At 44.7% G+C, this 12,070-nt stretch overlaps 2 protein-coding genes across 2 annotated transcripts; one reads left to right on the plus strand and one right to left on the minus strand.

Moving 5' to 3' along the window:
- Positions 1-570: 570 nt before the first annotated feature.
- LOC139475409 (dynein heavy chain-like) lies at positions 571-1,617 on the plus strand. The gene has a single exon (XM_071258626.1). The coding sequence runs from the start codon at positions 571-573 to the stop codon at positions 1,615-1,617; it is 1,047 nt and encodes a 348-aa protein (XP_071114727.1).
- Positions 1,618-9,307: 7,690 nt separating this feature from the next.
- Positions 9,308-10,498, minus strand: LOC139475410 (uncharacterized). Its single transcript, XM_071258627.1, has 2 exons — positions 9,889-10,498; positions 9,308-9,633 (listed from the first exon to the last, which is right to left on the minus strand). The coding sequence occupies exons 1-2, from the start codon at positions 10,496-10,498 to the stop codon at positions 9,308-9,310; spliced, it is 936 nt and encodes a 311-aa protein (XP_071114728.1).
- Positions 10,499-12,070: the final 1,572 nt, after the last annotated feature.

Genomic DNA, 12,070 nt, shown 5'->3' on the forward strand with positions numbered 1-12,070 from the left:
CACAGGGTGCTACAGGTATGTACCGAGGGGTCGTTGTGGTACAGGGTGCTACAGGTATGTACCGAGGGGTCGTTGTGGCACAGGGTGCTACAGGTATGTACCGAGGGGTCGTTGTGGCAAAGGGTGCTACAGGTATGTACCGAGAGGTCGTTGTGGCACAGGGTGCTACAGGTATGTACCGAGGGGTCGTTGTGGTACAGGGTGCTACAGGTATGTACCGAGGGGTCGTTGTGGTACAGGGTGCTTCAGGTATGTACCGAGGGGTCGTTGTGCTACAGGATGCTACAGGTATGTACCGAGGGGTCGTTGTGCTACATGATGCTACAGGTAGTATTTTGCCGCTCAGCCCCTTCCATGCACCCCCTATCTTTGCAGGGGTAAAGCGGGAGATTGTATGACGCTTCATGTGGTTTGTGAGAATGATGTGCCATATTCAAATAGATGGAATATAGCGGCGTTAAACAACACACAAACGAAACTAAAGCATGTTGGTCGAGTGTGTTGGGCATTGAATGGGAACGCAAAATCTTTCACCAGTTCCAGTACAATGTACACCAGTACCATTACAATATGCACAAATATCAGTACAATGTACACCAGTACCAGTACAATGTACACCAGTACCAGTACCAGTACATTGTACACCAGTACCAGTACAATGTGCACCAGTACCAGTACAATGTACACCAATACCAGTACAATGTACATCAGTACCAGTACAATGTACACCAGTACCAGAACTATGTACACCAGTACCAGAACTATGTACACCAGTACCAGTACAATGTACATCAGTACAATGTGCACCAGTACCAGTACAATGTACACCAATACCAGTACAATGTACACCAGTACCAGTACAATGTACACCAGTACCAGTACAATGTACACCAGTACCAGAACTATGTACACCAGTACAATGTACACCAGTACCAGTACAATGTACACCAGTACCAGTACAATGTACACCAATACCAGTACAATGTACACCAGTACCAGTACAATGTACACCAGTACCAGTACAAAGTACACCAGTACCAGAACTATGTACACCAGTACCAGTACAATGTACATCAGTACAATGTGCACCAGTACCAGTACAATGTACACCAATACCAGTACAATGTACACCAGTACCAGTACAATGTACACCAGTACCAGTACAATGTACACCAGTACCAGAACTATGTACACCAGTACAATGTACACCAGTACCAGTACAATGTACACCAGTACCAGTACAATGTACACCAATACCAGTACAATGTACACCAGTACCAGTACAATGTACATCAGTACCAGTACAAAGTACACCAGTACCAGAACTATGTACACCAGTACCAGTACAATGTACACCAGTACCAGTACAATATACACCAGTACCAGAACTATGTACACCAGTACCGGTACAATGTACACAAATATCAGTACTATGTACACCAGTATCAGTACTATGTACACCAGTACCAGTACTATGTACACCAGTATCAGTACTATGTACACCAGTACCAGTACTATGTACACCAGTACAATGTACACCAGTACCAGTACCAGTACAATGTACACCAGTACCAGCACTATGTACACCAGTATCAGTACAATCGTGAGAACTCATAACCCTATTTCCCCACGAACAGAGACCATATATACGGGGATAGGTGTATGGCTCTGATATGAGCAACAACCGCCAAGCCCGACCCACTGGTCAGCCTACGAGATCAGGTTATGAAGATGTGAACAGACATCGGGCATATCTGCTGTGTAATATGTAATAACAACCCTGGGATTTTATTAATACAACTTCCGTTTAGAATGTAACATATGAGTGTTTCTCGCTTGAAATTTATTTCATTACACAATGTAATGAAATGTAAAATCAAATAAAAAAATGTTTTCTTTATGTTCCTGAGGATCGAACAGGCAACCTTCGTATCTGTAGCCCCATTGGATATTCCGAGTAACTTCACTTTTGAGTCACATACAGGATGCAGTACTGTAGATTATTTCATAGTTCCAGTGGTCTTTTCCAAACGTCATTCATATGTCAGTTATCCAGCGTACAGATTCAGGACATATGCCCGTCATGTGTACATTAAAAAATGTAATATACAATCAAGTAATGGAATCACCAGAAAGCACAGATGGTATAGTGGAGACCAGGTGATAACTTTGGGCCATACTTACCATGTCTTCGGAATACTACAAGTCAGACTATGTATGAAAGATTCTGAGTGATTTTAGATGAAAACATTACCAAAGCCGTTGACAAATTATTCGAAATTATGATTCATAGTGCTCTAAATGGGGGAGCTTATGGTACAGCATCTAAGCAAACTAGAAGATCACAGCCTCCTTGATTTGATGATGACTGTGTCCAATTCAAATCAGAGAAATATAGACTACTGAACATGTTCAGAAAATATAACTGTGCGCTAAACTTGCAAAAATATATTGATGCAAAGGCAGATTTGAAAATGTGCCGTGAAAGAAAGAAGAATATCTATAATATGAAAATGAGTGGTGTAGCAAAGGACAATGACTGTAAGAGATTTTTGGATACACTTAAACGTGCTCTTCAAAACAAGAACTCTAGTAATACAATATAACCTAATGTTTGGGCATCCTACTTTAAAAACGTATTGAACTCTGCAACAACAGAAAATTGTTCTGAATTTGATCATTCGGTTTCCCAATTCCTAGATAACTATACTTGTGAAAACTGTAGCATATATTTTATTGATGATTTATCAGACGAAATCACTTCATACGAGATAGAAGAAGCCATTTCCAATCTGGAAGAGGGCGAATTACCTCAGAGTTCTTTTTAGTGTGCGGGACGTGTTCTCATTCCCTTTTGGAAATTAGTAAATAACAAAGTATTAGATCCATTTCCCTTCTTCATGGAACTTAGGTATGATTATTCCGTTGTACAAATCTAGAAAAAAAAGGCGGACTCAAATAATTACAGAGGTATTTCTCTTTTAAATGTTACTGGCAAGTTATTTACTTTTGTGTTAGAAAAAGGGTTAAGAACATGGATGGAAAGGAATGATTTTATTTCAGAATCTCAAGCTGGTTTTCGCTTTAATTATTCTACCATTGATAATATGTATATTTTACATTCATTGTGCTCGAAATACATACACAAATCGAAGGGCCGCTTTACTGTGCTTTCGTTGATTTCAAGAAAGCCTACAATTTTGTGAATAGGCAAAGGTTGTTGTATTTACTTTTTAATGTTCTTCAAAGTATGTTTTCATCAGTAAAAGCATGTATAATGACAGACAAGGGTAAAATAAACTGTTTTCAACGTCCAGAGATGTAAGACAGGGATGTATTTTGAGTCCTGTTTTGTTCATTTTCTTTATCAATGAACTTGTTATTAAAATTCAATGTATTACAATCGTTTAGTTTGAAATGGGGATTAGAGGTAAATTTGAATAAAACAAACATAATTGTCTTTAGAAGTGGTGGTATAGTTGCCAAAAGGGAAAAATGAACTTATGGAAATGCTTCGATCAAGGTTGTAACTTACTGTAAATATTTGGGAATCATGTTTACTTCTAAATTAATGTGGTCAGTAGCATGTAAACAACTTGCTATTCAAGTTTCAAAAGGGCGTATGTCTGTGTACAAATTGTTTAAATAAAATAAGTACATATCATTTTCAACAGCATGCACCATGTTTGATTGTAAAATTGCACCTGTGTTACTATATGGTTCAGAAATATGGGGAACAAAATATCATGTTGCTATCGAAAAAGTGCATACCTCATAGTTCAAAGGCTTTTTGTGTATTGGTAAATATGCCTCAAATGAAGCAATTCTTGGTGAAACTGGACGCTGCAATATGTTTGTGTATAGCCAAGTAAGAGTAGTTAAATACTTGATAAAGTTATCAAGAATGGAAGAATACAGATCTCTTCTTCAATGTTATAAATTGTTGTATGATAAAAGTAAACATAACTGGGTATCTGAAGTAAGAAATCTGTTATTTACATGTGGTTTTTCTTTTGTGTGGATTGCACAGGAAATTGGTTACATTCAAATTTTTATGGGAATATTTAAGCAGTGAGTAAAGGATATATATGCACAAAACTGGTACGAAACTGTTTCATCTTCGCGTTATCTTAGCAGTTAGAGTAAATTACAGTCACATCTTCAACAGGAAATGTATTTACCTGTCTTACCAGACAAATCATTAATAAGATCTTTTTGTAATTTAAAATCTCATTACATAATTTCAATGTAAATATGTGTCGTAAATCGAAGGATATTGATGCTGTTAATAGTGTTTGTAACAATTGTGACAGATCTGAAATTGAAGATTATTTCCTTGTCTTATTTAAGTGTAACAAGTATTCCAAGTTAAGATCTACGTATCTTCCTTTCTTGAATAAAGACTAAAAAATCTGAAATGTTAATGACAAATGTTATCAACTCACAAAATTAACATTTTCAGTGGCTTCTCATATAGAGCATGTTCTAAATATCAGATTCAAGAATAGGTTATGTCTATATATTCATGTGACATCATATCATGAGTTAGCGTCAATTGTACTTTGGGCCATATGGCCATAATACTTGATAAACCTGTCTGTCTGTCTGCCCAGTGAGTGTACCACTAGACTTCAGAGGTGCTGATAAATCACAATGCTTTTAAGAATTTTTTTTAGCACCGTCCGCCAGCAAAAGATATTTTACGTCTGTTTCCTAAGGTTCATGAAAAGTATATTTGAAACATAAAAATGTTGATAAGTTACATAAAACTTTATCCCGCGAATGGGGGTTTTAAGTATCATAAAACCCCGCGGGCGTGCTTTATCCTACACGTCAACACCTCGCAACATCATAATCCCAGAACATCCAGAACAGTACAGATCAGCGGACGAACAGGACTCCCAATCCACCATCACATCACATACAGCAACACCCCAGCAACCAGATCCAGCACAGCAGCCTCCTCGTCCAGGCCTCCAGCCTCAAACACACCATCAGAACAGTTACAAGCCGTCCATCAACAGAGACCAAGGTTACTTCATCCAATCACAGGTCCATTACCTAACCAACTAGAATCACATGGCATCCTATTGTTCTAGCTCGGTAACTACACACTGCAATCAAAACAGCACTATAGACTTCGTCTCAGGCTTATTTCCAGTCACCCATGTACAATGTATATGTAATCTTAGCTACTGGGATATAACTATGCCCTACCCAGTTGTTGGTCACTTGCTTGTGCACGTGTGCTACCAGGTCTACTACCTAGAGTTAATGATGGAGAAATGCTTTTTCACACCCTAATTAAAAAAATGTATATTTCAGTACCATTATGAAGACTTAACCTGCATCTGTTGAGACGTTTACGCACGTGTGGAATCAGAGATTTAGTGTATATATGGAAGGTGTTGATAGTATTTATAGTTGAAATGTCAGTAGTAGTTGAGGACAGCGCTACAGAACCGCTCCTGGCTTCTGATTGGTCGATAGGATCACGTGACCTTTGTGACGTCATCCAAGATGGCGGCACTTCCGTTTCCGGTGGCGTGCGCCTCCAAGATGGCGTCACATCCGTTTCCGGTGGCGTGCGCCTCCAAAATGGCTACGTATCCGTTTCCGGTGGCGTGCACATCTCCAAGAGGGTGTCGCATCCGTTTCCGGGGAGGAAGGAAGGCGGAAAAACCCAGAGAAGCGGTCGTTAAAGGTGAACAAGATCGACATGGTTGTTGTTCTTGGGTTGTTCTAAAATAGAAAAGGCGGTGGTGGTGAAGGGAGGGAGGGGGGGAGGAGGGGGGTTCATTTTGGGGGGGTTTGAGGGTCGTCAAAGCAAAGGATGAAAGCGTTCTTTCGGGAGAGATGGGTGGCCCTGAAAAGGGCCGATGGAAAACAAATTGGAAACTGCAAACGGCAGGAAACGGTAGGAACACTGGAACACTGGAACACTGGAAAAACTGGAAACGATTGGAAAGTGGAAAAAACAGTGGAGCAGCATGCCCCATGCGTTAGTCACTTTGTTCAGATGATCTATCTTCTTCTTCACCCTCTACTTCCATCTCATCCTCGGACTGAAGGTGTCGTCGGCGCTTTGAAGCGTGTTTTCTTGAGAGGCTTCTGTCCCGTTTTCTTTTCTCTAGTGGTGTGATGCCCACACGGAGTTGTGTGATGCATTCTTTTAGGTCGAGGACATCGACATGAGATGAAGCACTTTTGTCACGGGTGTCACGGGTGTCACGGATGTCGACGTTGACGGGACTGCTGACGTTTTCTTTCGACGGGGTTCTGGGCAATCTGCAGCGAAATGACCCATGACTTGACAGTTGTAACAGGGGCCCAGGTTCTGCTTCTCTTGACTGCTTATCTTCGGACAGACATAGTGACGGTGACCTTGAGTGTGGCACTCGAGGCATGTCACTTCAGGGCAGTACAGGTAACTGTGACTGTCGGTCTGGCATTTCACACAACTGTATCGAGCTGGCATGGTTGGTTTCATAGGATGCAGTGTGTGAGTGGCTTCGCTCTTGTTTTGTTTTTTTATAGGAGAGCCACGGACACCCTGGTTCGTTGGTTCGTTCTGGTGCCTGGCCTGCACCTCGGTTTTCCAAAACGGACCGACACTGTGTTTCTTTTCCATAGGAAATGGATTTTACCATGGGCGAGAAAGCACAACCCCGGTTCGGCCAATCAGAGCCCAGTATGGTCCGAGCGCGGTCTCTGATTGGCCGACAACCCAGGCTTCTGATTGGTCAGATTTCGATCTGGTTTTTATCGGGGTGTGCATTTCGATCCTGTTTTGTTTTTTCTTCCTCCTACAGACAACATAACACTGCTATTTGTTCAACTTTTTTAATCCCCCTGATCACATGAACCAACACAACAAAACAAAAGTCACAGGATGAGGGGGGACATCCCTGTGATTTTTGTGAACACGAGGGTGACCACGGGGGTGACCACGAGGGTGACCACGAGGGTATGAACGTCTGTACACTTTGAATAAAAAAGAAACTTTGTCACTTGAGGTGAACAAGACACTCGACTCTTCTCTTCGGTGCTTCTTGGGACACCAAACGCCTGTATTTTTCGTTCACTTCTCCATCAGGACAAAACACACACAAGTATTCGCAGGGGACTTTGGCGTGCTTCAGATGTTCTTTCCAGGGTTTGTCTGTGGCTTCCCATTGGCAGAGTGTCACACCGCAGCAATAACAGATAACACGGTCACCTCGTCCTGGATAGAAATAGCCACCCATGGCCATGTCATAAGGGTCTGGGTCATCTGTTTAGGCCACGTTTGAAAAGATCTCAGACGTTCTTGAAATGAATCATAGTTGGGATGAGAAGGATGACACAAGGTGTAAGAAGGAAAAGGTCTCTCCAGAATGTCACTGAGTCGCCATGTGTCGTCCATCAAGAGTGTGTCATCCATAAAGAGTGGGCGTTTTCTCGCTTCTTGTTCTCCCGCCTTTTCAGACACCCACTCGGAATCGGTGACGACATCTCAGGAGGATGACATGACATTCATAGAACGTCTTTGCTCCATGATGACTGTGACTTCACTGAAAGAAGGTCTTAGGGTTCGCCTGCTTTTATGAAACTCTCCACCCTACCCCCTTTCAACGGAAGGTCATGACCTTAGCCTCCACCTCATCCACCTCATCACGTGACGTCATCCTATGTTTGGGCTGACTGACACACGGCATGATACATGACATGACACATGACATGGTGGTGATGTGTACTGGAATGACTGACACCAGGCAGCTGATTTTTCAAGCATGGCCTTTCTCTTTTATCTATTTTTTATTCTTTACTTTTTTCTTCACTTTTACAACGAGCATGTGCACTGACATGACAGACGCACAGACATACAGACAGACAGACAGACAGACAACATAGACGACTTCTCAACTCAACCTCTACCCTCGGTTCGGCACTCTATTGGAGTTGAGATCATTCAAGACACAAAGAGTCAGTTCAATCAATCACTTTTTAATAATGAACAACAACCACAACATAAGAAATACGAAAAGACAATGGAGGAGGGAGTGCTTTGCATGTCCCTACAACAACAACAACGCGACAACGTTTCCTCTTCTATCTTCAAGCTCTTCGAGTGAAGATGGGGGTCACCCTAAGATGTGGTCCTCCATCTTACTGTCCCAAACAGGTCCCACACATGTGAGAGGTCCATCAGTTAAACAAGTACAGTCTAAGGCCTCCCTGAAACAGACGTGACACATCACTTGACCACTGTTGCAGCTTATGTATCTTAACATGTTGTTGTTGTGTCGGCAGGCACACCATTCATGTTATCTTCAAGCTCTTCGAGTGAAGATGTGGTCACCATAAGATGTGGTCCTCCATCAAACAGTCCCAAACAGGTCCCAACCATGTTTGGTCCTCAGTAGAACAGGTACAGTCTATGGCCTCCCTGAAACAGACATGGCACATTATTTGACCACTGTTGCAGCTTAAGTATCTCAACATGTTGTCGTGTCGGCAGACACTACATTCGCGCTGTAGGGGAGTGAGTTGAGCTTCTCCATAAGGATCGTCGTCAACGTTGTCATCGTCGCAAACCATGGGCATACCTGAGAAGAAGACATCCTCCGGTGATGCTGGTGACCAAGAAGCATCAAGCAGGGGGAGTGTGTCCAGATCCATGGAAGGGAGAGTTGCCAGCTTGAACGCTTCATGATCATCACTGTCACCGGTCGTCATCATCACAGGTGCATTCGGTGAATAGGTTGGCTCCCGAGGGGTTTGTTCCCACCACTGTTCTAGCAGGGACTGGGCTGAACTGACATCAGGGGTGCTGTCAATAATATGACATAGTCATGCACTTTGCAGGTTGTGAGCGTTCCATCGGGTCTGGGGTTCATTAACTCATAGCCATAGTTTTGGGGGCCTCCTGACACAAACGTCTTGATGGTGTTTCCGTCCAGTTCATCTGTAAACTCCCCCAATGAAGGGCCCAGCTCTGGATTCGCGTCGTGGGGTCGATGAATGTAAATGACGCTGTCCGTGTCAAAGTACAAGACCCTGCGACCCACCAAGGCAAGGGTGTCATACAGCTTGAGACGTGCTTGGGCGGTGACCCAAGCAACGATGGCGACATTGGAATGAGTATGAGGGGTTTGGAATTCTTTCCTCTGAGTATAGGTCACTTCCACCATGTGTTCGTTGACAACGGTAACATCCTCGATGGTATTGCGTTCATCCCTCCACAAGGTAAAGTACTGTACAGGATCGTTCATATAGATGTTCTGACTGTAGTCTAATCGTTGTCCAAACTTGCCCCAGAGCAAATTCAGTTGCATCTTGGCAATCGTGCGACGTCCTGGTTTTTTTCGATGTTGTCCTTGTCCATCCCAATGCCTTCCTTGTCGTAGATCTCCTGGATGTAAGCGTCATGATCCGTACATCCCTTGGGGTATCCGCTGGCTTCGAGCTTCTCCTTGAAATGACGATCGATATAAGTGTCAAAGAGCCCTACTTGCTGGGTGCCGGGGTCATGCTGTGCAAAGGTGTCAACATGCCAAACATCGTAGATCTGAAGCATCTGGTAGTCATACTTCTTCACGGCTTCATGGAGTTTTATGGTGGCCACCCATGACCTCTCTTCGTCCGTGTGCTCTCAGGGGCAGTCTGACCGGGTATCGGCACACGTATGGCACAAAGGACAGAGCAGTTTGCCACCCGATCTGTAAGGCAGTAGCGGATGGTAGAGTCGTTTCGGGGGTAGGACACGGCATTGGATCAGACCTTTCAGTTCAAACAATGCCTCCACAGGGGGTTGATGGAGAAGGGTCAGGTGTCCCGTGGGAAATGCTCTGGTCTTACAAATCTATGGATAAAGGGAACAGATATCAATGTACTTGATGTTTTCACCTTCTTGGGGTTCGTAGCATAATCGCGTGGCATTGGTGCGTCCTCCATAGAAGGCGTCGCGAGGGTTGAGCGGACCAGGGACGTGGATACAGCAGGGCCCCTGCAAGAAAGCACGTACAGCGGAGTCCTCCTGTTGCATTTTTGTAAACTCGTGCTCCCACAGGGTGACGATCCGTTTCACCTCAGGGTGTTGATTCAAGAGACTCAGGCGGTAACGGGTGTCTGTATAACGGGCTCCCAACGACGTGCCCAGGACGGGATGAGGTTCTCCACATAGGGCCTTGTGACAGGCCTGGCACCCATGCCAGAAACAGCCCAGGAATTCGTAGATGGTACCTGTCGCTGGATCGTAGCCATCCACACTGTACCGATGTTGGCCCTCTCCACACGTGAACTCTTTTTCACCACCATTCCTGGCATGCTGGAGGTGCAGATAGGGTTGCGTCTCCATCAGATAATTGAGCCAGTGCCTACAGGCTTGGGAACAATTTCTCTTGGGTTGGTAGCCTTGAGGTGGAAGAATGGCAATGATATTGGGTTTCAGGTCGTGTTTTCGGAAGGATTTCATGGTGAACGAAGCAGCTGTCATCACTTCTACAAAGGGATCCATGCCAGTTGATGGCGTTCTGTCGGAAGTCGGCGCATCCACGTCTCAAAATGTCCACATCGCTCTGGCAGTAGGCTAAAAGTTCTCCTTGCAAAATTTGTAGACCATTTCCAATCTTGGTGGGGAGTTTCACCAGAAGGGGCCCTTCAGGATCAAGTGTATATCATACGATCATGCATTATGGGCCGTCACATAAATGCGATCCTCCTTCTGGACTGTCGTGGTGGTGCTCTTGTTCTTTGTCTTCTTTGTTTTCTCCACTTCCATGACATCTTCCCCTTCTACTGATTCCTCTTCCTCCTGCTGGGGTGATGAATGTCGTCGACGTTTTTGAAGAGTGGTTTCTTGAGGGGGTTCCATACCGTTTTCTTTTCCCCAGGCGTGCTGTTGTCCCCTTGCGTGTGCTGCCCTCCTCTTCCTCTTGGTTCTTCTTCTTCTTCTTGGGTTTTTCAGCCAGCGTGGTCAACCACATACACACATCATGTCGCGTAATGGGGCCTCGAAACACGATCTCACCGCTGGGACCATACCCTTCTTCTCTCCATGGACAGTGTTCGCACAAGTCCTTGCTCACTTCACTGATGCACCGTCCACATCCTAACTGCACCACCCACAAATTTGGAATGTGTTCCCCCGTGTCATGCATGCATTCAAAATCGTAGAAGACGTATTGGACATTGTCTCGTATGTGATGTTGTTCCTCTTCCCCCTCTTCCGCCTCTTCCTCCCCCTCCTCAGCCTCGTTTTCTTCACGGAGAGGCGTCATGTAACAGCGATGGTCTGGGGTCATGGGTTCTCGGCACACCAAGCAGGGATGTTCTTCATCTGAGCACTAGTGGTGAGCCATGGGGGTCTCCAAGATGCGGACCAGCTAAAAACAGGTCGGACACCTGTGAATCGATTGACAGGCGCTGGGTTTTCCCTCTGACGGTGACTGGAGATGTCGGTGTAACACTGTTGATTTGGGAACGTACGTTGACATGTCAATCAGGGGATCCCGTGCTCTTCCTTGGGTCCGCAATAGCTAGAGTGGAGGCAGCAGTGACAGCGGTATTGCTTGGTGCAGCAATGTTTTTCGGGATGGTCGTAACGTTGGTCGCAGTGTTCGCAGTAATGGTTAGACGCGTGAAAAGCTGGCATGGAAGTGATGACATGGTAGTGCTGATCATGATGGTATAAATGCAGCACAGTGGCGTGGGGTGGAGCCTCATCACACTTGTACAACAGTCTCTGGTCCACCTCTTGACTGTAGACTTTCAGTTGATAATTCAGGTGGGCCAAGGCGCGTCCCACGCCTGCTAGGTCGTCCAGGCCTTGACAGGGACCTTCAGGCAGGCCAAGGCGTCGAAACAAGTCCCGTGCCCGTATGCCTTGAACGTCGACCCGATCCGTTCTCGTCAGTCTCACTCGCTGGGCTGACCATTTTGGGGTCAGAGGGTAGGGCTTCTGGGCATAATGCTGTGCCATCACCAGGGCCCGTGCCCACCAGGATTGATCTTCGTTCTTGATCCGTACAATGGCCTTTTTTGCGTGTTAAAAAGGCTTCAAGTCCAATCACGTTTTTCAGTTGATGAC

This window comes from Haliotis cracherodii, unplaced genomic scaffold (assembly GCF_022045235.1).
Source record: "Haliotis cracherodii isolate W230 unplaced genomic scaffold, xgHalCrac1.p SCAF_3, whole genome shotgun sequence".
Classification (NCBI taxonomy): domain Eukaryota; kingdom Metazoa; phylum Mollusca; class Gastropoda; order Lepetellida; family Haliotidae; genus Haliotis; species Haliotis cracherodii.

Excerpts from the sequence above, each read along its gene's own strand:
- LOC139475409 (XM_071258626.1), top strand. The coding sequence starts at position 571 with ATGCACAAATATCAGTACAATGTACACCAGTACCAGTACAATGTACAC.
- LOC139475410 (XM_071258627.1), bottom strand. The coding sequence starts at position 10,498 with ATGGATCCCTTTGTAGAAGTGATGACAGCTGCTTCGTTCACCATGAAA. Across the intron at positions 9,634-9,888 it reads ATGCTACGAACCCCAAGAAG|AGCACACGGACGAAGAGAGG; the intron begins GTGAAAACATCA and ends ACTGCCCCTGAG.